The sequence below is a fragment of the Aulostomus chinensis genome, chromosome 18, assembly GCF_037954235.1.
Source record: "Aulostomus chinensis isolate RoL2024-O1b breed Wild chromosome 18, RoL_Achi_v1.0, whole genome shotgun sequence".
In the NCBI taxonomy this organism is placed as follows: Eukaryota; Metazoa; Chordata; class Actinopteri; order Syngnathiformes; family Aulostomidae; genus Aulostomus; species Aulostomus chinensis.
In genome coordinates, this window is record NC_141337.1 from 24,837,492 (window position 1) to 24,863,272 (window position 25,781).

Sequence of the window (25,781 nt, forward strand, 5' to 3'; positions counted from 1 at the left end):
TACCTTTGGGTGAGAACCATGGACTTGGACTTGGAGGTGCTCATTCTCATCCCAGCTGCTTCACATTTGGCTGTGAACTGATCCAACAAGAGCTGAAAATCATGTCCTGATGAAGCCAGCAGGACCACATCATCCCCTCAAGACCCTGGCTGCACCTAGAAATTCCATACATAAAAGTAATGAATAAAATCACTGACAAAGGGCAGCCCTAGCCGAGTCCAACCTCACTGGAAACGAGTCTGACTTACTGCTGGCAATACGGGCTAAACTCTGACACCGGTCATACAGGGAGCAAACTGCCTGAATCGGGTGGTTCGATACCCCATTTTACCGGAGCACTCCCCCGAAAACATGGTTGAATGCCCTCTCCAAGTCCACAAAACACACGTAGACTGGTTGCGCAAACTCCCATGCACCATGCTCCTCTTGGATATGAGGTTTGACTATCCGAAGCACCCTCCTCTCCAGAACCTTACCAGAATAGACCTTACCAGGAAGGCTGAGGAGTGTGATCTTCCGATAGTGGGAACACACCCTCTGGTCCCCCTTCTTAAAAGAGGGACCACCACCCCAGTCTGCCAATCCAGAGGCACAGCTCCGATGTCCATGCAATGTTGCAGAGTTGTGTCAACCGAGACAGCTCTACAGCATCCAGGGCCCTGAGGAACTCTTGGCATATCTCATCCAATGCCAGGGCCCAGCCACCAAGAAGTTTTTTTGTCCACCTTGGCAACCTCTGCCCCAGAGATAGGAGAGCCCACAATAAAGTCCCCAGGCCTTCCTCATGGGAAGCCATGTCAGTGGGATTGAGGAGGTCTTTGAAGTATTCCCTCAACTGATCCGCAACATCCCAAGTCGTAATCAGCAGCATGCTGCCTGGACCATACATGGTGTTGACAGTTCACTGTTTCCACCTCCTGAGATGGAGAATGGTGGTCCAGAATCTCTTTGACGCCATCCAGAAGTTTTTCTCCATGCCTCGACAAACTCCTCCCACGTGCAACTTTTTGCCTTGGCAACCACCAAAGCCGCGCACCACTTGGCCTGCAGGTACCTGCTGACTGCTTCCAGAGTCCCATGGGCCAAAAAGGCCCTGTAGGACTCCTTGTTCAGCTTCACGGCATCCCTCGCCGCACGCGTCCACCAACAGGAACGCTGGCTAGGCCTCCTCCTCCCCCACCATCGGAGCCACCAGGTGGTGATTGGTTGACAGCTCTCTTCACTTGAGTGTTCAAGACATAAGGTCCCAAGTCTGACAACACAACCACAAAGTTGTTCAACGAACTGCTGTTGTTGCTGTTGTGACAGTTTCCTGAACTCTTTAATGTTTTTAGGTAACTGACAGGAAACTACTGTGTTTGGAATTAGGTTGAGTTTATGTTTGTGTCAATGCATGTATTGGTTGACAATTTTTTTCTCCTGAAAATATGAAGGTAAGCACAGACCATATGGAAGTGAAAAAAGAAAGTGGCCCTCACTGAGGCTAAGTGCAAAGAGTCACAGATCAGGTACATTTGCTTCACTTAGATATATAGGGTTGGATTTTGTTATGTAAAGCATGTGGAATGAATTAAAGTTTTAGTAACCCTTGCATTAGGCCTTTGGTGAAGCGCTTCAGTTTGGGGCAGTGAACATCATTTATTGAATTGACAAAATGTGAGAGGTTTGGGTTGGGTAATGGCCATTCTTACGCAGTTCAAACAACTTCCAGGTGTCCACAAGACCATGTGGTGTTATGCAGCATGAAACCAACACACATTGAAGTGGAAAGGGCTGCACAGGTGTCATCACTATTCTATCTAACACAGTGGTCTATTGCTCTCCCAGCATCCAGATTATTCAATGGCAAACATACATCATGCTCGTGTGGGTTGACATACATTTGTGTGTTGACATATATTTGACGTAACAATTCATATTTCTTTACTTTTTAAAAAGAGGGATTGTTCAAACTTTTATTCTGGTATAAAAACAGACATGGGTAGCCTTTTGTCTGCACACTCTATACTAGTGCAGACTTGTAAAGCATTTGCATGTATGAACATCTCCATCTTTATACAGCGAGCTGGTATGTGAATATCTAAGCTGGTGCCCTGTATAATTTATTCTTGCTGTGATAATGAAAGTTGATGTAAAACTAAAGATCCATTACTCCTGTTAGTGGATCAGTTCTCCAGGAAAAGCCAAAGTGATAGAACAGATGGATGGAAAGACATTTGATACAGACTGTATGTCACATCCTTTAACAAACGAGTAAATATTTGTGTTTTAAATGCACAAAATAACCTCTGTGGTGCATTGACACTCTAGGATTCTGTTAACACCTGGCACTGAAATGCAATTTTTACAATCTGATCACAAGTAGACAGGGAGACATGATATTTAATGCAAGTGTAAATGGCCCCAGATGCACTGCTGATCTGATCATTCAAACTAATTGCAGAGGTGGTCTCGGGCCATGCGCACACCTGACATTGAAATCCATTCTAAATGATTCAATGACAAATTTTCAATAGGTATGCACACACTCAGTGCCTGCTGAGATCCTATCACTGAAACCACACACAAAGGTAGTCTGGGACCACATTCTTTCAGTAGTGTGCACAAAAATTCCTCCTGGGCCACATTGTAGGACTGTCTCATTGACTGATATCCTTTATTTAAGCAAAAATACCACCACTGAGCATGCAAACAGCATCATATCATTACGATGGCCATTTGTGCCAAAAGCTCATGAAATATTATAATGGCTGCAGCAAACATCTTCAGAATGTGCTGTTTGTTTACAGAACAGAGTGCCACTGGTGAGTAAGAAAATGGAGAGAGAATGTGGTTTTCAGTGCAAATCATCCAAGATGACTGATCTCTAGAAAGAAGTCCAAAGAAAACTAGATGACTGTTTCATAACTGGGCCATTTGTGAGGGAGTTGCTTGGAAGATTGAAGAAAGTGGTCAAAAATGTTGCTAGCAGCAATACCAGAGCAAAAACCGTGAAGTTAGCACAGCATAAAGATAGCAATAGTAAGCGTGGAAAAATGGAACTTGCCCCTTTTATGACAAGCTGTACGAAGTCCTGACTGTCTATCCTTTTCCTTCATAGAAATCAATGTGTTGTCCTATGCTGATGGGGATATCTCCGGCTGGATTGACTCAGCAGCTAATTTGACTGGTAAGAGTGTGAGGACGATAAATTAAAAGAAAACAGTCAGTTGTGGGTTTAATGCTCCCAACTAAAGTTTGGTCACTCAGTACTGTATGTTTCCTAATTGTGAGAATTGGGCCTTGGTCAAGAGATTTGTACACTGTTGGAATGAAATGAAAGGTGTAGCGGAAGTAATGAAATTAGAATAGAAGTGGTCACCTTTCACAGCAGTGTGAAGCAGAGGTTTTTCCATCCATTCATTTTCTACCTTTTATCCTCTTAAGGGTCGTGGGAGGGCCAGGGTTCACCCTGGACTAGTCGCTAGTCCATCACAGGGCCAACACATATAGATGGACAACCATTCACACTCACAGCCACACCAACAGTCAATTTAGAGTATTTAATTAGCCTAGTCCCCTCTTGCATGTGTTTGGACTGTGGGAGGAAGTAGGAGTACCCAGCAAGAACCCACCCAGGCACAGGGAGAACATGCACACTCCACACACTCCACTCTGGTGCTGAGTACGCTTGGCTTCATGGACACTGGCTCCTTCCAGCGAGAGATAGCGGACCGTTCTGGGGTGAGCCTGTCGACCCTCAGCCGGGCAATGCCCTTGGTGGTGGACCTGCTCATTCGCCTCTCCCGCAGGTACATTCAATTCCCTTATGGTGCAGTTGAACAGGCCAATATTAAAGCACAATTTGCAGCAATAGCCGCATTCTCTGATGTAATCGGAGCCACTGACTGCACTCATGTTGCCTTAAAAGCGCCGTCCCATGAGGAATACGCTTACGTAAATCGTAAGGGTTTCCACTCCATCAATGTCGGGCAGCTGGCTGCTGGGTGAGTAAATGCTGAATTATATTGTTTGAGAAACTAAACTTGCAGTCACCTAAACCAAAAGTGTGCAATACTGTGCTTTTACTGCAGGTGACAGTGGCTACCCCCTGAGGACCTGGCTGATGACCCCTCTCCACAACCTCCTCACTGACCAAGAGCGGAGGTACAACAACCTCCACTCTCGCACTCGGTCAGTGGTGGAGAGGGCCATTGGCCAGCTGAAGGGTCGGTGGTGCTTTCTGGACCGGAGTGGGGGCGTGCTGCTCTATCGGCTAGAAAAGGTGTGCCGCATTGTGATGGCTTGTGGCATCCTTCACAATGTGGCCAACCTGCACGGTGTCCCCCATGCCGAACAGCATGTCCCCCTACGGGATAACCCAGAGGCTGAAGGGATGGACGCCAATCCCGGCCGGGCAGCCGTCCCCGCACGGCAGACTTTCATGTCCACAATGTGAATGGGTAAGAAACAACCACACGATTCATGAAGCCAGATTATTTTATTTTTTCAACTAAACGCTCTAGTACGTTAATAAGGCGGTCGAGCTGCTCATTGATCCCCGTTAATTCCCCGATGATGTCCTCCTGCGACTGCAGGACTGCCTGTGTGAGGACCCTCCCCCAATTGAGTGGATTAAAGCTCTTAGATTAGATGGCTTCTGGTCTGATTTACGTAGCATAGAGAGCAGTCAGTCCACTGTGTGTGTGTGTGTGTGTGTGTGTGTGTGTGTGTTTTGGAGTGAGAGACAGAGATTATCACCACCAGCAGAATGTGCATTAGAGATTTCTTCTCTGTTTGTACTCTCTCTCTCTCTCTCTCTCTCTCTCTGTATATATATATATATATGTATATATATATATATATATATATATATATATACTGTATATATATATATATGTATATATACTGTATATGTATATATATATTCGGCCATGCTTAAATCTTGTGTGTTATTTCCTAGTATTGATACAATTGATTGATTGAATACATTTTTAAACGATATTAGATCAATATATGTCATCCGGAAGGCCAATTTGCCCAGCACAGATCCATGTAGTTCGATCATAGGAATAAAAATCAATACATCAATGTAGTAGATGAATTGTTACGTCCCTAATAAATCCCCAACAGTGTCACCAGCGAAGCACACCTACACCATCACTCCTTCGCTCCATGCTTCATGGTGGGAACCATACATAAAAAAGACCATCCGTTCACCTTTTTTGCGTCGCATAGGTGGTTTCTTAACAGCTATTCAACCATAAAGGCCCGATTTGCAAAGTCTCCTCTGAACAGTTGACACAGAGATGTGTCTGCAACTCGACCTCTGTGTGGCAATTATTTAGGTGCTGTTAACTTGGGATTACTGAGACTGGTGACTCAGATCAACTTATCCTCTGCAGCAGAGATGAATAGTGGCCTTCCTTTCCTGGGGAGGTCCTCATGTTAGCCAGTTTTGTCATAGCGCTTGATGGTTTTTGCAACTGTACTTGGGGACAAATTCAAAGTTTTTGCAATATTCTGGACTGACTGACCTTCGTTTCTTAAAGTAATGTTGGACTGTCATGTCTCTTTTTTTTTATCTGATTGGTTCTTGCCATAATATGAATTCTAGCAGTTGTCAAATAGGGCTGTCAACTGTGTACTAACCTGACTTCTGCAAAACACAACTGATGGTCACAACCCCATTAGGAAGGCAATAAATTCCACAAGTGAACCCTGACAAGGCACACCTGTGAAGTGACAACCACTTCAGGTGACTACATCATGAAGCTCATTGAGAGAAGACCATGGGTGGCTACTTTGAGGAATCTAAAATGTAAAACATACTTAGAATTATTAAACAAATTTTTCTTTGCTACATTATTCCATATATCTTGCTCCATATATTTCGTGTATTCGGTATGTATCTACAATGTAGAAAGTAATAAAAATAAAGAAAAAGCATTGAATGGAAAGGTGTGTCCAAACTTTAGACTGGCAGTGTACATCTCTCTGTCACTCTCTCTCTATAGAGAGAGAGTGACAGAGAGATAGACAGATAGAAAGACAGAAATATATATATATATATATAGAGAGAGAGAGAGAGAGAGAGAGAGAGAGAGATAGAAAGACAGAAATATATATATATATATATATATATATATATATATATATATATATGGATGGATGGATGGATGATAGATAGATAGATAGATAGATAGATAGATAGATAGATAGATAGATAGATAGATGTAGTGGCATTACATTTGGATCACTAATCCTAATCCACTGGTGACTGTACATGTGGAGGATTGGCACACCATTAGTGTATGTTGTGTATTTGTGTATAGGCAGGTACACATGTTCATGTCAACCAATGTGCCTTTAAGTCGAGGCTCAAACAACATACATGGGTAAGAGGGGATGTGCACAAATGCACTTTGGTGTGTGTCTCTGTGTGCAAAAGTGTAATCTGAGAGTGAGTTGGGGGTTAGAGGGCCATTAACCAGTGCATTAGATGTGGTTGTAGACAACCAAGGGAAATGCAGGGAGATGGGGGTTGAGTGCATTTGTGTGCAAGAGTGTGTATGTGTTTCTGAATCTTTGTCCATTTGTGTGTTTATGGGAAAGCTGATGGTTTGAGGATTTAAGGTGAAAAGGGACAATGGGGGTGAGGATTTTGCAGTGAGGGTAAGGGGGATTGAGTGAATTAGTGAGTGAGGCAGTGTGTATGGGAGTGATTTGAGGAGCTGACCCAAATAAGCAGACAGACATGAGTCAGTCATCCAATATGCTACAAACGATATCTATCTGATCATTTCAATTAGATTTTATGTTGGAAGAGAGAAAGATGGTTTTAACAGGGTCAAAAGTGGTCAGGTTTCTTCCATGTAGAGGAAATATTTTTTAAATATGGCATAAGAAAAGGTAAAATTTCAAACCAACTCACTCAAAAAGTTTTTAGGCTTAGGTCTTTTATGAAAATGATTAAATGTGCAAAACAAAGGATGGAAAGCATTTTTTAAAATAAAGTCTGGCAATGCCAATCACTAAAGCGATTATTCAGCCAAAAAGTGTAGTCCTTTAAATTTGTATCTTAAATGAAGAAAGTGCCAGTGACTTATATATACATTGAAGCTAATGGTGGCTGACAGCAAACAACAGCAAAACCACCCATAAACATCCATTTATAAACTCTCAAGGGAATTGTTTAGTGTCAGTTACATGTTCTTTATCCAGCCATAAATTCAGTAATCCTCAAACACTGATTTGAAGCAAAACCAAACAACCTATGACTCTTCCAGATTGGTGCTCATTTATGCCATGATGCAAGCAGTACTTGCATTTAGTTTAACCAACTCGCTCATGCTTGCAGTACCTAACTGGAAGAGTTAGAGTTTGGTGTTAGTGTTTGTAGACCACAAAGCATACAGCTAGACAAAGGCATTGTTAGCACCTGTCGCCATTTAATTCAAGCTAAATCAGTGTGACTGTCTCTCTCTCCATACTGTGTCACAAAGAAGTCGTGTTGGAAATAGAAATGTCTTTGTGAGCTCACCTTTTCAGAGTGCTTGTCGGGTGAAATGCATTCTTGGCCGTCCAACTGGTTCCACTGCTATTTTCTTCATGAAAATTCCACAATTTTGTCTTGGATAGCATGCAGCATGTCCAGAACAGACAGGTAATTTATTGAAAGGTTCAGCAGTAAGGTATTTGTGGCACCATCTTCTGACATCACTACACTGTCTCTTATATGAATTCCAGTTAATGGAAACACACCTAAATGCACATTTTATTTTTAACATCATATCAACAGTTCACTTAACATTTACTAGATGATTTGAATGAAAACACAAGTTAAGATTATTTAAGCGACCAAGAGACAAAGGTTTTTCACAGGGCCCAAATCCCCCAGCATCTCCTGTTTTTTTATTATTCATGAGATCTTAGAAGCAATGGAGGGGGAAGTGGAGAGGAGATTATTGTAGCTCCCTGCCTTTCCCTTGAGTGTAGCCATCTCCTCTCAGTCTTTTCACATCTTTCAAGTTTCTATTTTTGTCTTCCCTTGAAGATATTCCCTCACAGGTGTTGCTACCTGACAACATAGCTGCACTAAAAGTGCAGTAACTGAATGGAACTGAATTTAAAAAATGTACATAAACATATCTACAGTAGGCCAGAAAAATAGAAAAATGCAGAATGGCAAAAATAAAAATGTTCAATTTCTACACTTAGCTAAAATATGTTTTTTGACTGTCCACCACATTGCCTACTATGCTCGTTGTTGAGGACATGAATAGGGGATCTGATATGTTTTTCTTATTTTCTGCCACAATGTTTCAATGTCAGATGTCCTCATTAAAGAGTTTAAACTAATGTGATATACCATATTAATTGCTGTGAGGAAAAACCCCTGCTTCACACTGCTGTGAATACTTGGTTTCCACAATTGGTTCTACTTGTCTTTATATAGTCATCTGCTGTAGGCACAGTACACCCACGAAGAACAAGCCGAGGTGTAAAGTCCTCATCGAACGGCTAGCAGAGGGACTATGAAAACAAGAAGATGGGAACCTGTTCTGGATATTGAGCTTAATGAAATTTGGCAGAATGACAAATTAGGTTGAAGAAATATAAATTTGATATGGGCACAAGATAAATTGACAACTTCTTGGGAGAAAACAAGCACAGCTATATATAATTTCTTTGTAATGCCTTCAAGTCGACACAACACACTGCTCAACTGTATTGATCTCTTTTTATGGAGGTTTTCTCTTTTTGGTACAGGCAAAGAACATAGTGTGACCAAATAACAACAACCATAATCCAATCATAATCCAGACAACCATTACCTATGATTGACTTGACTATGTCCCGACCAGGTCATGTTCTCTCAGAGCTCAATGCCTTCCAAGCCATTTGCATGTGCTTAAAGGGAGATATACAAACACATGAAAAAGACAATCAAGTTGTCTAAAAATCCTCTACTTTATTCAATAAGATAAATGTTTTTGCAAAACATTCAATAAAAAATGATTTTTAATTTATTGCTCATTGTCATCTTTACACTAGGATTTCATCTGATGCATAAGTTTTCCAAAGCACTCTCACAAGGAATATGTTGCTTAAAAACAAATTTGATGCGATAATTATAATAGTAGTAACATACATACGTACACATATTCAGAATATATCAAAAGAAACCAAACAAGTAAAGTCATAATAGCAAGACAAAAAAAACTAACAAAACAAACGAGGGACAGGTAAACTCTGGTTGCCTCTCACATACTGTTCACCAGCTTTCCCACTGGTGTTAGAAGAGCTGGGAAACCTTTTAACCTTTGAATGCAGATGTTTCATATTCACTGACCTCATAAAATAGAGTTTTACATTCGCTTATATTGTGTATGCCAAACAGCATTTTAAGTAACATGGACCATGACTGCAGAAGCAGTGAAAAGTTATTTTTAATTAGTTTTTAATGCCCTTATCTTACGATAGCAGGTTAATGATCTTGTTACCTCAACACAACAAATTTCATGATCTCATGACAACAAGATTATTAACTCATTTTCTCAACTAAACAGGATAATGAACTAATTATCTTAAGACTGTTTTTCTCGTAATAAGTTACTTTCTCTTGATCGTGAAATAACAAGCTTTGTTGTGTCAGGATAACACATATAGTTATGTGTTAGGATTGTATGAGTTTATATTGTTTCTACTCTTTTTGGGCATGTAAAATGGTTTGTTTATGTTTTGCATTGTTTGTTTTCTAAAAAAAAATGAATAGATCGATTTTATCAAGCTAAATTATGTCAGGATAATGACTCTTGCCTACCATACAAATCAGTATCTTTGCCTTGGTGATATATTTTACAGAAGATAATCCTTGTTTGATCGCAAGAAAATATGTATAAATACATCTGATTGGATGAACTGTACCATTTTGAGGAATGCATATATAATGAGAATCATAACAGTAGTGAGGGGACATGAGGCTACCCTGTCCCAAGTCATTTAGAAAACCCCACATCCTTGCCCTCCTCCCTTCATACACATTCTCACTAAGCAGTGTGTGTTTTGTTGGTTTGCTCAGTCTAAAGCCTGCCTACATGTGTAATGCAGCTGTGCACACAAACACACAGTTACATTCACATACACACACAGAGGTCAGTAGAGATGTTCAAACCTCATGCTCAATATTTACATTCTTGTTTTAAGGAAACTGTGTGCAAGGCAGTACTTGATAGTGATCTGGCAAAGGATTTTTGTGAGATTTTTTGGGGGATTCTGTTCCTTTCAAATTGAGGAACACAGAGCAGAGACATAAGAAACAAAAACAAAGGTTACCCAAAATGGCAGCACTCATTGCAGGAGAAAGGACAGTTTAATCAATAAATAAATAAATAAATACATAGATGAACCAAACATTGATCAATAAGTTAATAAGTTAAAGGGGTCTGTCTGTACACGTGTTGAGCACGTTTGTGTTTGTGTGTTGTCCGTAGAGACTGTAGCTAAGGAGAAGAAGGAACAGAAAACCCCTCCAGAGACCCTTGAGCTTCATTCTGCTTCGACAACAATAAACAAAAACGTCTCTTTGTTTCTATGTTTCACTTAATGACACAAAAGTGTTAAATCTTTGTAACGTGAATGTGACAGTCATGCTTTACAAGGTGAGTGAAATTAAAGTTATGTATGGACTGTAGGGGTCACACTGGGATGCTGGCTGTGAGAATTTTAAACATGGCTAATTCTGCTGTCATGGTAAACTTTTCTTCATTCATGCATGCTGTGTCTCCAGTGGAAATGCTGTATTTGTTCAGTCAAGATCTCTCACATTGAATTTAGTCTGGTTAAATACATTGCATGTGTTTGAAACAAAGGGTGTCACGATATGTCGGCTTTGTAATCACCATGGTATTTTCAAAACAGATTTTTGGCTGATAACATTATGATTATCTTGTTCAGATTTTCTGTCAGTATTACAAAAACTGTAATTAGGAATTTTTTGGGCCATGAAAATTGATAGCAGTAAAACTCTGATATTGTGAAAGCCCTGCTTTAAACATTCTCTTAAGATGTCGGTATGTTTCAATGATTTTTAAACAACTACAATCTTAAGGTCATGCCATCAAGCACAGTGATTGCCCACGTGCATAACAAGTTACTGAAGGGTCTTTTGTTGTTTGTGCAGTCAAAAAAAAATACGTTTGCGATCAAAACATGTATTTGGCAGCAAGACCTTTGCAAAACCCCAAAGTTCTACTGACTGTCGAACGTAAGAATGGCCAATAGAGACATGTCAGTTCTACCACAAACCTTTTGAATTTACAAAGAAAAATTTCTCATTTGTGAAGAAACACTTTGGATTTGAAATGTTAGAATTTCATCACAAATTCATTCTACTACCTAAAACCTATTTTTCGTTGCAGTGTTGATAGAACTTCGCTCACATTAGTTTACTGACTGCAAACCGTCTATTTTACAGCACAATAAAGATACAAAAGAAATGGTGGTGAAAACATCCGAAAAGTTACAGATTTCTGAAATAATTTGTGTCTAATCAGTGGTTTCCATTAGGGAAAGACCACATTTTTTTTTTCATTACTCACTCCAATTTTACACCCCTCAAATTTTCGGCAAGTAAGGCAAAATGTGACTGTCAAAATTTGACAGTTTCTCAAACCAAATAAGTCAAGCAGTCTCAAGCCAAGTAAGTCAAATCAAAAAGACGAAAAAGCTCAAGTGGCTTGTGAGCTGTGGGCTATTGGAGACAACCTTTACAAAGTGTGTTTCAAGTATACCGACACCTTCAGACAATTCAATAGGCTCACTTCAAGATGCAGGTAACAAATTTTGACATTCTTTGTTCTATCTTTAATAAGTTTAATTGGCAATAGTTTGTGGTTTACATAATGGTGCAAGTGTTTATTAGTAGGGTATAAAATATTTATAACCAGTAAATGTAGCATAAGCGACATATAAGGATAATTAAATTTGTTACAATAGCTTGCACTATACTTGTATATGTATATATGAATATATGATAATTTTTTTATTTACTAGTGGTTTATATCGCTCCATGAAACAGACCTCCACCAGCAGATCAACACTCAGTCCAGCAGTGACAATGTGACTCAATGGTTTATTCAAGGAACACAGCAACTTTTGGGGGATTGCGCTAATTGTCTGTTGTCCCCAGAGACAGAGCAGAAGATAGTTAACCTTCTCACCTCTGTGCCTCCATCAGAGACCACCTGACTGTGAGTTAGCTTAGAACAAGCTCAATCTTGCCTGCTTAGCTTGCCTGCTGAACTTCCAGTTCCTTCTCTGTTTATAGATTAAGCGCAGGTTATGTGTCTTCTTGTTTGGCTCCTGGGAGGATGAAAAGAGAGCCTAATTCCCTCAAAATGCTGGTGTGTTCTTTTAAGAGCACATCAACCATGGATGAAATGAAGAGAAGTTAATTGTAAAAACAGAGCTTGTGCCCGGCAGCTGCATACTTATGTGATCAAATATCCATATAGAGACATAGAGAAGTACTGATCATTGTCGTCATGCCATAGGATTGATACATTGTCATGACAGCATTAAACTTGCCATGGCAGTATTGGAGCGTGACACTCTGTGTGCCCTTGTTAGGGTGTGTGTTTGGGGCAATCAGCTGTTGTACATTCATGGTGAGAAGTTGGGCAGCGTTGTCCGGCCATGGCCTTCACAGGCTGGGGAGGGTCAGCTTTAGGGCTCATCTGCGGGTGTGTGTCGCTCTGCACCGTCTAAGTTGAAAGGTCATGGCGGGGGGGGGGGGGGGGTTCTCCTAGAGAAGGATGCACTTTCCTTTTTCCACCCATGGGTTGTTCTTCATCAGCTCCGGGTTGAGAAAGGGATCCTCAGGGACGCCATCCTCTATCCACTTTACCAAACTTTACGGAGAGACAGAGACATATCTCAAATTCCAGAGCAACCACAATCCATCCTCTGTCCTCTTTCCCTCCTGTCCATACAAGGCAAGAAAGAGAGGCAGCAACCCAGGGGAAGAAGTAAATCCTTTTTATTCAGCTCTGACATTGTAGTTCATGTTTAGGATACCTCTGGAGAAGACGATATTTTTCCTAAAACTTTTTGCACCTAATAGGGAATTTTACAACAGTTGAAATCACATCTACGAGAGGACAAATATTTTGGCTCCTTATAAGCTTTGAGGCTGGAATGTAGCCAGTCAAAGTATACATTGTTGAAGATTGAGTGATGAGTCATCTCATTTAAGTGCTTTATTTTGTAATTTCTATGTGGATTTAAATAATATTTCTGAGATTCTTAACATGCTTAGTTGCTTCTTTTAAAGATGATTAGGATGAGATGATTATTACCATTCAAGTCTTATTATGTGAGGTTGATAAGGGGAGCCAAAAAAAAGGTCTAGCACATGAGTATGTGTGTTTGTACAATTTTGTTTCTGTAAAAAATGATATTTGGTAGCATATACACTTTAGAAATACTGGTTAAGTATTTTTTGTTACCTTTGGACAGAGCTAGAACAGCATTTTCACTTTACTTTTTTTGTTCTAGTCACACTGGTTCAGTTTACCATAGAGGTCAGGATACGGATACTTTCCAAATTTCAGGGTCTGCTGGTTTGTCTTTGTAAAATGGATGCAAGACTTTCTACCAATATCAACTTTTGCTCTCAGACAACAAGTACTAAGAACACTGTCATTTAATTTACTGTATATACTGTATCCTGCATGTAGCTTGGATTTTTCTCTGTCTGAAAACAAAAAAAACTGGGTTTCAATATGGGGAATTTGAACCTTGCAGCTGTTTTGAGAGCTACTGTGCACTCACTCAGTCACCGTTTTGGAGGACTTCTCCCTTTTAAAGGCCAGCTGGTACTTGAGGCTCTCAACCTCCTTCTTCATCTGCGGCAGGTCCATCTCATCCATGACTGCAGGGTGATGTGGAGCTTTTCTACCTACAGTGAAAAGAAGAGAGCTATATCCATAAATATGCTGTTAACAAGTAGGCAAACATACTGAAAATAACTGAAGTACAAAGAACAATATGAAGTATTTGCTGTTTAGTAATTGTGGCCCATGTGGCCTAAGTGAGTATTTGGAGAGCGCAATACACATACTGGATGATACATCTGCACTTTAAGATAACAGGAAATTACAATTAGCTGAACACAAAAAAACAGTTTTGTATGAGAAAAATGTATAAGACGTTGAACTGCAAATTTGATTTATTATCATAACATATATTCAAGTCAATCTGTGGTCTCAAAAAAATCTCTGTATGGTCTTTTAGCTATTTCTAAGATGGAGGGCCCTGTTTAATATATATATTTTTTTTTATTTTGTTTATTTAGTAGGTGTGATCCAGGTCAACATAGTACCACATCATCTTGAACAAACAAGTCATGTTCTGCATACAGAAATTATTACTTTTGAAAGTTTCCAACTCCTGTCCCTAATTAGACCTTTGATGCAGAAAAAAAGGAAAAAGAGAAAAAAAATATCTATTTCAAATTGGTCACACTTACATTAAACAAGATTGTACAATCTAAATAGAAAATATTGCATACTATTTACATCATATATTTACATCATAAAATGAAAAGTTGATTTCAGGTCATGGACAAATTTTGTTCAGTTTAGAATAGTTTGGTGTGTTCCACAAAGGCTTTGACACCAGGGAGACTGGTGTGGGTTTATTTCTCGCTGCTTCAAAAGACACTGAAGGTTGGCATCTTAAGAGAAAGTTGGTTTTGACACCTTTCAAAAATAGCATTTATGCAAATGAATGATTTGAGCGTGCCTTTTTTGGTCAACTGCCATTAATATCAAGTTTGAGAAGTTGGCTAAAACATGACTTGCAAAGCTTAAAAAAAACTGTAGTCCATAGTCTCAGGACTGAGAAATAGTAAGAGTATAATATTTATTTATCAGTAATTATTAACTGATGTGTGATGTGACATTCTTTGTGCAGTTGCTTGAAATACTGTCACTTAGATTCGTCTGTAATAATAAATAGCATCAAGGATACATTGATACTGCCTGCAAAATGGTCCTAACGTGGTAAGTTTGAAGGGATTTTAGTTGAAAAATTTAAATATTGATCTTTTTTTGATGCGATGTTTGACACCCTCAACAGAAAGGAGACCAGAGGGTCTCTCAAAAGTGAAGAACCTCTCACAATCACTCTGGCACAGTGTAAAAAAGGTTCTTGCCAGTATAGCTACCTGATCAAGATTTTAAATAACTCGTGTAGTTATTTGTTGATATGAAAGCAATTGTACAGATAAAGGAGAAGTAGGTGGATATTATCAAAAAACACATATCCTCAAATTACACTTTAATCAATGAAAGTGAAAATAGCCTTCGACTGTCAAACTACTATAGTGTACTGTAGGAACAAAAGAAAAAAATAATTTCGACAAAAGGGGGGCTTTAAAATCATGTAAATACATTACAAGAATCAAATAAAACACTTAATGCTACTGATACTACTACTACCTTTGCGAAAGATCAATAATTCATATTATAGTATCACTGAGTGGTCTTCATGGTCTTCCCTACTCAAAATGGTTGGAACCGGGGAACATGACTAATCAACCATGTAGTTGACATTTAAGATTTTAGGAGAAAATTTGGGACACCTGGAGCTCCAAGGTCACAGCTTGTGACTAGTATATTATAATGTGGCTGTTGCAACAACTGTTATATTATGGAATATGGGCAATATAGTGCCAAACTTTAAAATTCACTGTTTAACTACATTTCTTCTTCTTATTGTGAACTTTTAGGTGTTTTTACATAAACTGGACAAAAAAATGACAGCATCTCAAAAAAGTTCACCAGGATTATTCAGCAGATGTGTTTCCATCAAGCTCTTTTTATGTGCGTTTTCAATTTGTGCAGAAAAAAACCTGAATGGAAGCATTGTAAATTTGAATAAATCTCTAAATATCCATGTTCATTTAGTTGTTTGGTTTACCGACATTTGTATTTGTGTTTGTTTGAGGATTGACTGGCAGTCTCTAATTATGTCATCTAACTGCACCTTCTCATGCTGCAGTGGTAGGCTGTAGAATTAGTGTGCCACCTACTTCTTATCTTGATAAACAAATGTGTAATATTTGCAACAGTAGTGGATAGAACCAAGCCTTAATTCATATTACCTTTTGTTGACCTTCTGGAAACCTGATTAGTGACTCAGCATTTTTATATGGCGCTTAACAGTAATCCAGATAGATAAACTATTAAAAGGAACACTGAGAGTGATGATGAATTGAAACTATTACAGCAGAAAGAGGTTTCTTATATATATCAAATGCAGGCTGCAGTATTCATTGCTTTTAATAATATAAGTGGTTCAGTAGGTATGCGTGACAGCTGCGGGCTGGAGAGATTATTTTTTGGGGCTTCTTCATCTTTGTATCTGACACTTTTTTTCTTCTATATATTGGGAACAAATGTCCACTGGCACTCGACTATGAACTGTAAAGGTTTTGATGGTCAAAGGTCAAAGTCACTTTGTCAGTTGTACATCACAAAGGGATACAGCCATACACTCCATCATGGTTGCAAAATTTTTTTAGAGAGGCATGAGGGCTGATGAAATGGCAATGTAAAAGGCTCTGGGCTCTGGCTAAAGGGGCCCACAAGAGTGCCTTTAAATAATCATGATAGGGGTAAGGGCTTTTTATGAGCATATTTTATTTTGCTAGAAGAGAGCCTCAAAATGCTGTGTTCCCTGAAGAGCACTTGAACTCTTATGAACTTTTGATCATTTTACCCTTTTTTGACTCATCTCAGCTTAAAACGGCTGGGAAAATAAAAGTGTTGTTATTTGAACATCTTGGCCCCATGTGTCAAATATTACTTAATAAAAAGGGATTCAGGAGGAGAGGTGAGAATAGATAGTGACTTGAAACAACTGAAAGTGGCACTGGCAGAGAGGAAAGCACTGACTTCTAATGAGTTTTTGTCTGTATATGTGTTTGTCCTCTCAAGAGTGTGAGGAAAACACCAGATGCGATATTAAATGACACTACATGTGTGTCTTACGATATGAGAGGAAGAGTGGTAACTGAGATCCGGTGGCTGCAACATCCTCTAGAAACAACAGAAGGACTGGTTACTTTTCTCTTTCTATCACTTGCCATCTCCTTAAAACCTTTCATTGCTTCCTCCCTCTTTTCCACTTTCACTTTGATTTGTCTGCCTAAACAAGTTTCCCATCTTCTCCCTCCTCTCTTAATTCATAACTGCCAGTGTTTGTATTTGTCTGCTGTCATTTTTATTTTCCTTGTCAAACGCAGTGTCTCATCTTTGACTCACTCTTTGTCCCTGTAACTGTCTTCCTCAAAGAGGCATACTGGTTTTACAGTGGATTCATGGGAGACAGCTTTAAAATGCTGCATACTTGCCAGGAATAGCTCTAAAACCCACTTTGTCTTTGACACCTGCAAGTATCCTTGATGAGGTCAAGTTTGGAAAACACAGTGGAGCCATGCAACTGAGCTGTGAGGTCTTCTGGTTTGGGCTGACAGTACTTGTCAGGAATTATTGCCTTATTCACATACAGGCTGCCCAATTTCTTCTCAGCTACCACCAGATTTAAGTCCCAGGGTGACACCTTTCAATGATGCTAGCATCCAGTAGCTGCTTCAGCTTAACTGAGACATTCATGGGTAACCAGCAGTATGCAGTGCAGCGGCTGTATGACAGGTTTAACAGTAAGGATGATGAGAGGTTGATGGACAAAGGCAGAGAGAGAGAGCGCAGACCTTAAAACAACTATGGCCACTTTTAATGCCATGTTGTGTCAACAGACAGGATTGTCAACATCCCCCTGTCCAAGAGGAAGAGCCCTAGAGCAGAGAATAGGTCCACGCTCATCTGGTTGGCCCCATGCCAGACCACATAAAAGACACTGGGCGCAATCTTAGGTCATTGTTAACAGTCACGGAAACAAACAGCCAGATCAGTTTGTAGTCACTTCAGCCACACAGGGCAGCAGAGGGTGTGGACAGTGGCAGTTAACAGTAAAAATGTTCGTCAGGGTCCATGTTCAGGTGTGGCACATGGGCACCAGTGTCCAGAAGCAGAGGGACACACGACTTTGATTTTTAGTGTGCATGATTTGAATAGTCACGGCCGTAGGTTCACATAGAGAACAACGGTAGGTGTGGGCTGGGGCGCTTTGCCTTCTTACCTGGCTGGGGAAGGGAACAGATATTTGCAAAATGATTTTGCTTCCTGCAGCTGAAGCATGTCTGGCCATGAGCTGGTGTTGGGACAGAGATATTGACTCTTCAATATCTAATCTAATATTATTCAGTAAGAAATTTAGCATATTTTATAAACATGAAAGCATTACATCAGCAAAATGTTTGAACTAAATTGGTCCTTATGTCTTTTATGGAATTGCCTTTCTCTATTGTTTACCTTTGCCATTGTCATATATTCCTCTCCTTCTCATATTACTCTTTACATTTGCTGAATAAACATACAGTGGCAGTTCAGATTTATTTTGTGCATCTCTAATGCCAGTTAATTCATATTTGAACAACCTCACATTACTAAACATTTATCAACATTGTGAATCTCTTGTCAGACCTGTTCATTGTTCTGACGTGTTTTACTGCGACACTGTGAGACTAAATCAGAAGAAAAGGCAGGTTTCTCACTTCCTTCCTTCCTTTCATTTTCTCTATGTCCTGCTGTCTGCTACAGATGCCAGCTCAATTAAGTGCTCCCTGTCCCCTTTACAAATTCCAAACAGTTAATCCATTACACCACATATTGGCAAGCTCTCTTCTTGTTGCCAGAAGTGAGATACATCCAATTATAATCATTACTTTTAAAAAAAACATTCAAGGTAACACATTCCAGCCCATTTCTACAAGTGCTCCAGTAATATAGTGAAAGCAAAATATATCATTGACAGAATGATTGATTAAATCACTGTAACTCAATCCAATAAACCCCCATTTGATACTATCACACAAAAGACATGGTTTTCTAGCTGTGGCCTTCTGGAGAGGATAGACATGTTGGTAGTCTTTTTCTTCAGCAATTAACATCTGCCATTGGGTGAAACTTTAAAAACTTCACTCCATGTTCACACAGAAAGTAGAGAGCATATATATCGAATACAGCCTTGTGAGTAGATATGAAAGGGTCACATTCTGCTGAACGTGACAATACACGTTACCCTGGAAACCACCTTCTCAGTTCCTGGTCGTTAACTCAAACATTGATCTCTTCATTGACCTGGGGCCAACAGTTTATTTACAGTCAAGTGAGAAGTGGTCAAGATGAGAGTCAGCAGCACCTTTAAGTCGAAGCCGAAGGTTCAATGTCAGTGAATGCCAAGGTTAACAGGTACTTTTAAACCCAGTGTTGGTGGCATCATTCTAAAAGACTGCCATGCTGATGTTGAGAGAACCCTCTCCACATTTCACACTGGACAAACAAACATCTGGTCTTCAGCAGGTATAATTGGTGTTCACTCATATGACTGCAGTAGTCTTTTTCAGCTTCAGTTCTAATTGGGAGTGATGCAGACATTCACACTGATGTTAGGAAATGTGATGTTAGACAGAAGTCCAGTTGTTGTGTTATTCAGACTAAAACTGAATTTTAAAATGCATGCAAATGTGTTAATCTGTCTGAAACTGTACTTTTCAAAGTCAGACGAACATACCCAGATAATGTGTTAGGAGTGAAATAAGCCTATCATGTATATGTGTCAATCAGCCCTAAACTGGCCTGGCTTTCTGCACATGTTCCATTGGTCCCATTGTAGTAGTTAGCCAAAGTAGAACAGCAAACAGTCAATGAAGCAATGTAAACAGTTTTTTCTACCAACCTTAACCTGAATGCCAAAGTCAAGGGTAAGTATGCAAGGGATTAAGAAATGTAGAGTATTCTGATTTTAGTCACATTACTTAAGTGCACTATAAATATGTTCACCTATGGATCACACTGAGAAGTCCTTCTGGAGTTGTTGTTGTTTTTAAAAGCAAGGTTTTCGTCGCCGCTGTTGAAGGATGTGCTTGTTCATAGAGAACTGTTGGGTGTGAATTCATAGAAGGAGTGTGGACCTACACCTGCTCTACTTGTAAAGTGTCATGAGATAACTTTTGTTGTGATTTGGCGCTAAATAAATAAAACTGACTTGACTTGACTTTTTGTGATGCATACAAGGGTCATGCTGCTTGCTCTAGTTTCCAGTAATTGTTACAAACTTGGGTATAAGCTTTATTCTCTGTATTATCAACAAGAAAACACTCACTCAAATGTAAAAGGGTAAACAACATGTTAGACAGTTTTCAGGTCAAATTCCAGAAGGAAGCTCCAATGTAGAATGTACACATGATGTGGGCAGGTGTTGAGTCATTAATTGTATTTGGCTGTAGCATGTGAACTGCAATAGGAATTGAATATACTGTAAGCAGTTTGATCAAAATGTCCTATTTAGAGAAAGTTGAACAATCAGATAATAATTATAATCAATGACAGGCTTGTCACTGTTTCTGCCAGTCCAAATGGTGGTGAGCAGCTCTATAACAGTATCCCTGTTCCAGTGACAACACATAGGACAAAAGGAGGGAAAAGACAATTAAGCAAACCTGTCTCCCAGCAGTGTGAAGAATGAAGTCCATCGGCTATTCATGGCAGGTTTACACAGTTTAGAAGCCTTCATATAATACACTAATAATACAAAAAAATACAACCATCACACAAAAATATAGACAGGGGATTTGGGAAAAAATTGAACAGAATCAGTTAATGCTTGATGAAAAGTGTATAATGCACCTGAGGAGGCCTTGTTTATGTACCAAATGACCATCATACACTTGCGCTCAGTTTATTTCAATTTTTTTTTTAGGTGGTGGCCGACAACGTACCGCTGCTATGTGTGTGATTGGATTTCTATAACCAGAGTAAAAATATCATTGGCTTTTGATTGGGGGAAACCATGTTCACTTCTGGGTTGGCCCACAACAGAACTTCTTCCCTGCCGCAATCTAAGCCTGATGTTAGTTAATTTTAGGGAGTATTTTTTTAGCCAGAGGGCAAGGAGCTTGAGAGAGGTATTTTTCCCTTTCTACTGAACTTCAATTGGAATTTTTCTCCATAGTAACCCTTGTGTACATACAATCACTCATAAACAGGCAGTACTGAGAAGCACTCAAATTACCTCTCTGTGTGTTTCCATGTAAACTAAAACTATATTGTTTGTGTCATATAATACATGCACGGTAGGCAGGGCAATGGGCCATGACCAAGAGTGATGAGGAGACAAAACTGATGCCTCCGAGGAAATTCAGCAAGAATGGGACATTCAGTTGATCATTGGACTGACTGGATAAATTGAATGACAGAAAATAGACTCATTTTGGTAAACGGACTCATTTTTATATTGTGCCTTTCTACCTTAGCGCCTACAGTGTCATTTCATTCATCCATTCGCACACACACACAAACATAAACCCACACACATACACACTGATGGTGGAGGATGCCATGCAAGGTGCCAACCTACTTATTAGGAGCAATAAGGGGTTAAGTATCTTTCTCAAGGTCACTTTTACATGGGGGAAATAAGAATCAAGCTACCCTCTGTTTTGTTTTTTTGGGGGGTTCTAACAGCACCTTTTTGGCAGTGATCAAATTTTTGCAAGATTTAATTAACATGATGATTAATTGATATATACTGTCTACATAATTGGTAGCTAAGAGGGCATTGTTAATATTGACTTTGTCTGTATGCAATAATTACTGCACTATTTACAGAAGTTTAAACTGGGATGCCTCAAAGGTGGTCAGGTTTTCCTTAAGATTAAGTTCCGTTGGAAAAAAAATGCTAATGTAATTACATTTAAATAATTTTATATTAACTTCTAATTAAACTTTTATCTCCCGACATACTTGCCTGGCAAGTGATTATAACTTAACAGCTCTGTTCCTATTGAGAGAGATGTCCAGCCTGAGATGTACAACTTCTGTATATTTGCATGTGTGATGCTGTTTAAAGATATATTTGGGTGAGTTTGTCAAGGGAGAATGCGGGAAGGGTATGTAGGTCGCATAGTGATTTGGGTTAAAAGCATCCCGAGATTAACCTCAACCCCCTGTCTCCTCCACTGTCTTCCAAGCCACGTGCACGTACTGTATGCGTGCATGTGAGGGGAGCAGATGTCAAGAGTGAGTGCTACCAATGTGGCTCTAGGGCACAGCGGACGCAGGTTGAAAGGATAATCTAAGATGAGGAGTATGAAAACATGAGAGTAACAGAGGAGTTAACATAAAAACACCAAAACTAGGGGCAGAAGAAGAGAGAAGGAAGGGAGAGAAACACTGAGACTCTTCTTGCCTCTATAGCTACTGCATTGTAAATAGAGGCTAAAAATAGACAGGAACAGGCAGAGCTCCTCTGACCAGCTGTGAGGAGTGGAAACGAAGAAACAAGAGCTCATTGCTGCTGAAACTGATGATAATACACACCAGATGCAGACACAAAATATTTAATTTTCTACAACCTGCTGATCTGTTCAATAGTTCAAAGAGCCCTCTTGGAACAGTCCAGCTGGTATCACAACACTACAACCAGCCATGCCTGTGTGTCAGTCAATCAGGTCTGATCAATAGGCCTGTGTGTGTGTGTGTGTGTGTGTGTGTGTGTGTGTGTGTGTGAGTGTGTGTGTGAGAGAGAGAGAGAGAGAGAGAGAGAGAGAGAGAGAGAGAGAGAGAGGAAATACTGAGAGGTTTCATCTATCCTAGTAAAAGGTTGCCTGAGGACTAAAGAGAAAGAGATGGAGGAGGAAGTGCATGGAAGTTTATGTAACATTCGTGGGATCCATACTGCCTAAAGTGTGTGTGTGTGTATGTGTGTGTGCTACAGTGTTACAGTATGGGCTTAGAGGTGAACAGAACAGAGTATAAAACTCTTCAACATCAATGCACTTTATGAAATAAACAAGTTGATGTCATAAACAACCTGGATATTGCTGTTGACTTTATTACAATATTCCTATTATTTCTTATAATAATGGAAATAAATTGGAGCAAATATCAATTCAACCTATACTATTTATGACTAAGGAGAGGCCTATAGAATTCTAATTAACGCCCCCCCCCCCCCCCCCATTTTTTGGCATAGTAAGCATAGTGAATAGCCACACACGACTGCAAAGACAGTCGCATCTGTTACCTCACTGATGTGCCGACGGAGGCTGTTGCTCTTTCGAACTCTGCCTGGTGCAGCTACCGGAGAAAGGGCAGTGGAGACCAGTTGGCGGACGCACGTAGAGGTTGGCGTTTAATTCCAAGCGAAACAATAAATAAAAGTGAATTGAACGTCTCTATACTCTACTTGTCTCAAGCAAAAGGTGCGCACTATCTGTTAGCGGCTCAAAAAGATGGAAGGATAAAATCCGCAGTAGTGTGACACAGACAGTGGTGAACCGTCTGGGTGAAGATGGTGCTGCTGGAGTAGTCTCTTCTTTGTCAGTGGTCCCGTGTGTTACCGCTGCCGGAACTGCCCGATAAAGAGGGACAGAGATAGGAGGAGGACAACTTAACCAGCCGGTCCGGTGCGCGCTGTGCCGCTCACTTACCCCACGCTCCTCTGCTGAATCCTCCCACATGAGCGTGCGCGCGCGCGTGTGTAGGGGGGGGGGGGGGGGGGTTGCGCTTAGAGTTGCCCAGTGAAGGGGCGGGGGGGGGGGGGGGGATAGCAGCTACCACATTCAAAGGATTTTTTTGTCTGCTTCACTCTCAGTTTCCTTTGCGCGCGCGCACTGTGTGTTACCGCACCACGCCAGACTCAAGATTTCTGCCCTAATATGGCCACTCATTGCTGCATCTGCAATGGCAGGTTTAAGTTTCCACTGAGAAGGGTAAAAAATTGGGTTTGTTTAATGTTTCATATGAAGCAGGCTGCATTATGGACAAAGTTGCTGATGCTTTTGACTGTATTTTTTGAGCTATTCTTGATCACCTTCATCCTCTATGTACATGGGGCATGAACAGGATTCTCAGTGCAAACACATGCACACTTGATCAGTCTAGCAGCACAAGCTCATTCCTATTAAGCTGTTCCACAATCATATTGAGAAGGAAAGGGGCTTGATTCAACAACACTTGCTGGGCAGAATGAATGAGAAGTGCACTTTGGATTTGATATCACAGCAATTCTTTTATTTTCATCCAAAAAGTATATTTTGCTTGAGTAAGCATTCCCAAATAGGTGTCTTGTTTATCCCTCTTGCATTACTTCTTTTTGGCTCCAGAGTGCAGAAAGAGCGAGCCATGTATACGGAGTTTGAAGGTAAGAACAGTAAAACTGTCCAAAAACATCAGGTTGATATAACCTAAAAATATAATACACATCTTCCCTATCCAACTGTATTCTCTGTATTCCATGAACACTTTGGTTTGAGTTAAAACTAAACTGTAACCTTTCTAATTCCGGACTGTTGTGAACAAATGTGGAGTACAGATGGTTCAATTGAATGCACCAGCAGGCGGCACAGTGGTGCAGTGGTTAGCACTGGCGCCTCACAAGAAGGTTCTAGATTCGAGCCCCGGTTCAGGCATGTTCTCCCTGTGCGGGTTCTCTCCAGGTACTCCAGTTTCCTCCCACAGTCCAAAGACATGCTAATGAGGAATAGGCTGAATTGAATACTCCAAATTGATAGTAGGCTTGGCTGTGAGTGTGAATGGTTGTCTGTCTATTACCCTTTTCACACTGAAAAACGCCTGTCAATGCAGGTTTTTGGACCCACGTTTGCTTGGTATTAGGGCGCATTCAAGCTTCCAGAAGACCCGGGTCTGAAATCCCACTGTGAGGGCTGCATGCCTGTGTTTTTCTCTTTCGTACGTCATTGCGCAGGGTTTTTGCTTATCACATGTGATCCTACAGTATTTAATGAAACATATACTGTGTAGACTGTCCTTTTATAATAAATATAATTTTCATATTAACCCCTAACCCGATAGAAATAACAAAAGACATTTTAAGGCTAAGGCTATGTATTGTGTTGAGTGAAACAAATTGTGTCCCTGTAACAATTTGATCCATTTAGTATGATGACATTTGCAAGGTTTCAAGAGCTGTACAACTGAATTATTTATCCACATCCAAGTAAGCAGGAGGCTAAACGGAAGTAGTCATCATGGTTGTGGCCAACTCTGCTTCCACTGTTTCAGCTTTTAAACAGTAGATAAATTGTTCAGTGTCACCATCCCGTTTGGGCCATGTGAACTTCTGGTTTTGCATTTCACACCTAGGCCTTCAGAGATGTCCGACTTAGTCCGACTGTACCCCTCACAACACTGTAATTTATAACACCACGGCTTGAGAAATCATATACAGAAGCACACTTAAGCAGTCCTGGGTGTTGCATCATCTTAATCATGTACAACACAGGCTATTTTCCAGAGCGTTTAAAAATTGATAAACCCACATCAGCAATTAAAACTTAGCACTGTATCGCTGTCAAAACTTTAAAATAAAAGGCAATTTAAAAATATTTGTTCACAAAGATTTAATAAGTCCACCAAAAATAGGCGAGGTTAAACAATATTGTACAGTAAATTGCACAACACTCCTTCCCTGCGCACTTGTTTGTTGAGCTGAAGATCCACTTGGGTGTCCCCACAAGTTTTTAAAAGCACTGTACCTTGCAAGTGTCCAGCTGCACTTTGGTGTCTCATTGCTGCCATAGTAAAACAATTTAAGTTCACAAATCCAGTGTAGCCCCAAACACCAGATCGATCGGTTGCAAACGGGCA

The 25,781-nt window shown here is 40.1% G+C and overlaps 1 protein-coding gene across 1 annotated transcript; it reads right to left on the reverse strand.

The window, feature by feature from the left end:
• Window positions 1–8,933: 8,933 nt before the first annotated feature.
• gng13b (guanine nucleotide binding protein (G protein), gamma 13b) lies at window positions 8,934–23,600 on the reverse strand. Its single transcript, XM_086185757.1, has 3 exons — window positions 23,197–23,600; window positions 13,816–13,942; window positions 8,934–12,893 (listed from the first exon to the last, which is right to left on the reverse strand). The coding sequence occupies exons 2-3, from the start codon at window positions 13,911–13,913 to the stop codon at window positions 12,788–12,790; spliced, it is 204 nt and encodes a 67-aa protein (XP_086041883.1). The 5' UTR covers window positions 13,914–13,942; window positions 23,197–23,600; the 3' UTR covers window positions 8,934–12,787.
• Window positions 23,601–25,781: the final 2,181 nt, after the last annotated feature.

Excerpts from the sequence above, each read along its gene's own strand:
- gng13b (XM_086185757.1), bottom strand. The coding sequence starts at position 13,913 with ATGGATGAGATGGACCTGCCGCAGATGAAGAAGGAGGTTGAGAGCCTC. Across the intron at positions 12,894-13,815 it reads TCCTCCAAAACGGTGACTGA|TTTGGTAAAGTGGATAGAGG; the intron begins GTGAGTGCACAG and ends CTCTCCGTAAAG.